Genomic DNA, 4,133 nt, shown 5'->3' with positions numbered 1-4,133 from the left:
AAATATTAATCGTTTTGTTAAAGCTTTTGCTAGTGTAATAATTAAATCATGACTACTATTATGACAAATTTATGTTAGATCATGATTTCTTGGTTAATGACAAGTTGTCATAACGAAGACATTTTTGGCGAGATTAATGACAAGTTGTCATAAAAACATTTTTGGCGAGGTTAATGACAAGTTGTCATAACGAAGACATTTTGTCTAGAATAATGTCAAGCTGTCATAACAAAGACATTTTGAATAATGTCAACTTTATTAAAAGTCATTATTTACCAAATGACGCTTTATGACAACAGTCATAACTATTCATGAAGACTTATTGATGTTCATGACAGGTGTTGTCATGTTTATGACAGACTTATTCAACCCCCTTCAAATAAAGTGTTACCCCATGATGTGATAACATATCTAAATGAAGGTTAATGTCAATTAAACTCATTGAGGAATATGACACTCTAATCTACTTTAACCAATAAAAGAGCTCCAAGTGTGATAAGTTGTAAGTTCACTGAACCACTTCAGACTCATCAAGATCAGCAGATATCTAGCGCTGTGTTTGATGGACCTAAAGTATTAGAAAATATAACGTGAAGTCGCATAGCGTGAAGCTATCCACTTTTTGCACCTCTGGTTAAATCTTTCTGTATGATTAATTCTATCATTTATTTTTGTAAAAAAATCTGACATTTGTCCTTAAAATGACATTTCTTGTGAGTTAGTAAAATAATACAAAGATACACATAGATATATTGATATATGTTCAATTTGAGGACAATTTGTTTCCTAATGTAGATAGCAACCTAGCAACAGTCTACAGATAACAGATGGCTTCTAGAACTACATGGTTGGAGGGAGAAGGGACTTAACATATTTAATGTATAATGATAAAAAAAAAAAACACTCATGACTAACTCACTGGGTAAGTCCTGAATTTTAAATGTGTGTTAAGAAAAAAATTATGTCTAGACAGCAATGCTGTCAAAGAGCCTGTAAGACTTCACAAAACACAAACTCAGACAATTCTGAACGCCAGAATAATAATTTAAAAAAAAAAAATGCAGTTTTTATTAACTCCGAAGTTGTACACAAACAGCTGGTAAGAAATATACATATAACTTTCCTTAAAAATAGAAGTTTGATTTATAAGACTAGTATTCCTTTGGCACTTGAAGTTTCTGTGTGATGAATGTGTGTAAAAACAGCAGACCTTTGCAACAACTCAGTTTAACCAGTTAGAAATGAATTGATAATGATCACAATTTCTGGGAAAAACTGATTTTATCTCCATGTTGACATTTGACTTTGATTTTCTTCCTCTTCCGGTTTGAATGCTGAAGTGGCACTACGAGCTAACACCTCCAGCCCCAGGTCTTTATGTCTTGGTTCTTTTTAAATGTTGGAGTGAACATCAAGATCTCTGGCTTTAGAAAGGTTCTCTGAGGTTCTGAACATAAACTGACATGCTTTAATATCAGGTTAAAAAACCTGAACAGGTATTAACCTTTACCAATTCTGGTGCCCATTTTCAATTTAAGTCAACTGAATTCATAATTTATAATCAGTATAATTAAGCAACTGCAGATTAAATTATATTTCTAATCCAACAGTGGGTGTCGTAAACACAGCAGCCTTATACGTCTGAGACTAGATCAACTGAAAGAGAGACGTTGAAGAAGTTGTTTTCATCTGTAATGGACATGTTTCTGATTTTGATGCTAGTTGCTTAGCAGTAATGTATCTAATGGGTTTGTCAGTGATCTGCATAATTTCTAAAACCGCAGGACAAATGTTTTCTCAAAGCCCTTTCATCAGACTCAGAACAGAAGAGCATGACCCACAAGCGCATCTGCAGCTGAGGAGCTAAAACAGAACTCTGGTATTTAAACAATCTTATCACACCAACATAAATTTGCAGTTTTACCTGAAAAAAAAGGAACAGGGAAGGTGTTCTGACTTGACTCAGCCAGTAATCTGTTAGAGAAAATATTTAGCAGCATATAATGTCCAACACTTCAGTCTAATCACTTTCCTTGTGGTCTGACTGCAACTGGAACAAAGCCAAGATGTCCTCCTTTACTCCCATTTGTAAAGTTTCACCATCTTCTCTGTGAGAGAGGCCAGAAAATTCTCTCCATTCACAGAAAAGGAGCTGATGTCCAACACTGGTAGGTCAGCTGGAAGCTTCTGAAGCAGAGAGCCACTTCCTGCATCCCACACCTGGGGAGGGGCAGAGCAAACAGAGTGCATTAGGAAGATAAGATGGATCAAAATTTAGTTGCTTTGTAGTGCAACTCATTTATAATCAAGTTGAGTTCATTAATCCAAAAATGTTGAACTGAAATATATAAATTTCTTAAAATAGCCTGACAGAGAAAAAAACAAAAATTAAGTGTACACAGGACCTACCATGGTGGAGTTGGAGGCCTCGTCCCCAGCACATACCAACATCCCACGACCTTCTGGATGCCTGAAGATGGTGTTCTTGGTCAGCAATTTGCAGGAGGAGCCAGCGCTGAATGTCTGCACAGGGGAGCAGGAGCAGCTGGGCAGCTGACTGGCGTCTAGCTGAGGCGCGCGAGTCAGCGCCATCAGGACGCATCGTAGAGTCTGATGGGAGCGTCCTGCAGCGTGGACAACATTTACTAACATAAACAGCCCCGAGGTTCAGAAACAACCATCAGGCCCAAAGCAACACAACCAGTTTGGAGCAGGAGCATGCATGCAACTCTGTAGTGAGCTGACTGTAGTTGAAGTGAGGGGATACAAGGGAATACAACAAAAACCTAAAACTGTTTTACTTTCAGGGTAACAATGCACGCCGTCAACATTAAGTGACCCTCTTTAACCCCATCTCTCTTCTAGTCGTAGAGAATGACTGAGCTTTTATTGCATGAGTTAAATATTCAAAATCTGCCTCAGAACTTATCAGCTCAGCTGTGTTTCTCTCCTAGATGAAGCCTCCAAAGGAGCTACAACTGCTGCCAATAACTTTTTACTTTTCTTCTAAGCTGCAGGATTTATCTTTTAAGATTAAAAAAAAGTTTTTTAAACACATTTGTTATAACAGTCACTAACTCGTGAAAGTATGATGTGAGACAGATAATTTGTGAAACAATTGAGCTCCCAAAACTTCTCCCTGTTCTACTGCTGACGTCTGAAGAACTGCACGCTTCCTGTGACAAACAACCAATCAGAGCCAGGAGAAGGGTTTTAGCCCTGCCAGTCACACTGTGTACACGCAGCTCAATGTGCTAATGGTGGAGAAACATCTTACCATTCAACAAAAACTGTTCATCTGCAGTCATGCTAACTAGCCTGAAAATTCACAACAGACTTGGCTATCAAGAAGAAACTGTAGTGTAACAGAGAGGCAGGGAGTGAGGGAGTAGCAAGTATATAAGCTTGATTGACAGCGCTAAGACCCACCTCCTGGCTCTGATTGTATGTTTCTAGTTGGCACTGGGAGAAAGCAGAGGAACTTGATTTATTCACAGTTTATCTGTCTCACACTATACAGTCAAAATGTTTACATATAAAATAGCCTCTCTGATTAGGGTTACTTGAGTAGTAGTATTCCAACAGATCCAAGTTTTCACCTCTCACCCATTTCCGTCTTGTTCCAGTAGCCCATTTTTCATCAAGGTGCTCTGGTTCCCCAGCACCTAACGCAGACGTCGCCCGGCCAAACATGTCGTGCTTATCAATGTCTCTCATGGTATGAGGTAGGCTCAAAGGGTCTTGCCTAAGGACCCACACTGGATAGCTCAATTTCACTGTTGTATCTTTTATCTTTTGCCCCAGCCTGGATTTGAACCCGGGTTTCCCAGGTGAAAGACTGATGACTTGCCAATTGAGCTATCCAGTCAGCTATCACTTCATCCTATCAATGGCTGGAAAAATGCCCTCATCCTGGCTGTACAGGAATAGGCCCTAAACACCAGAGCAATAGAGGCTCAGATTTACCACACCAGACAAGACCCAAGGTGTAGGTTGTGCAAGGAGGCCCCTGAGACAGTCCAGCTCATAACAGCAGGGTGCAAGATGCTGGCAGGGAAAGCATACATGGAACAACATAACCAAGTGGCGGGGATAATGTACAGGAACAGCAGTGCAGAATATGGACTGGAAGC

At 39.4% G+C, this 4,133-nt stretch overlaps 1 protein-coding gene across 3 annotated transcripts in view; it reads right to left on the bottom strand.

Annotated features, from left to right (window-relative positions):
- Nucleotides 1-1,026: 1,026 nt before the first annotated feature.
- Nucleotides 1,027-4,133, bottom strand: part of rfwd3 (ring finger and WD repeat domain 3) — a 15,628-nt gene continuing 12,521 nt past the window's right edge. For all 3 annotated transcript variants that reach the window (XM_007568482.2, XM_007568481.2, XM_007568480.2), the window contains exons 12-13: nt 2,410-2,624; nt 1,027-2,220 (exon numbers count right to left, since the gene is read on the bottom strand). In XM_007568482.2, the coding sequence (XP_007568544.1) occupies nt 2,077-2,220; nt 2,410-2,624 (359 nt within the window). In that variant the 3' untranslated portion in view covers nt 1,027-2,076. The remainder of the gene's footprint in view (nt 2,221-2,409; nt 2,625-4,133) is intronic.

This window comes from Poecilia formosa, unplaced genomic scaffold (genome assembly GCF_000485575.1).
Source record: "Poecilia formosa unplaced genomic scaffold, Poecilia_formosa-5.1.2 Scaffold224, whole genome shotgun sequence".
Taxonomy (NCBI): Eukaryota; Metazoa; Chordata; class Actinopteri; order Cyprinodontiformes; family Poeciliidae; genus Poecilia; species Poecilia formosa.
Note: the sequence above shows the minus strand (reverse complement) of the source record. Positions and strands in the feature narration are given on the sequence as shown.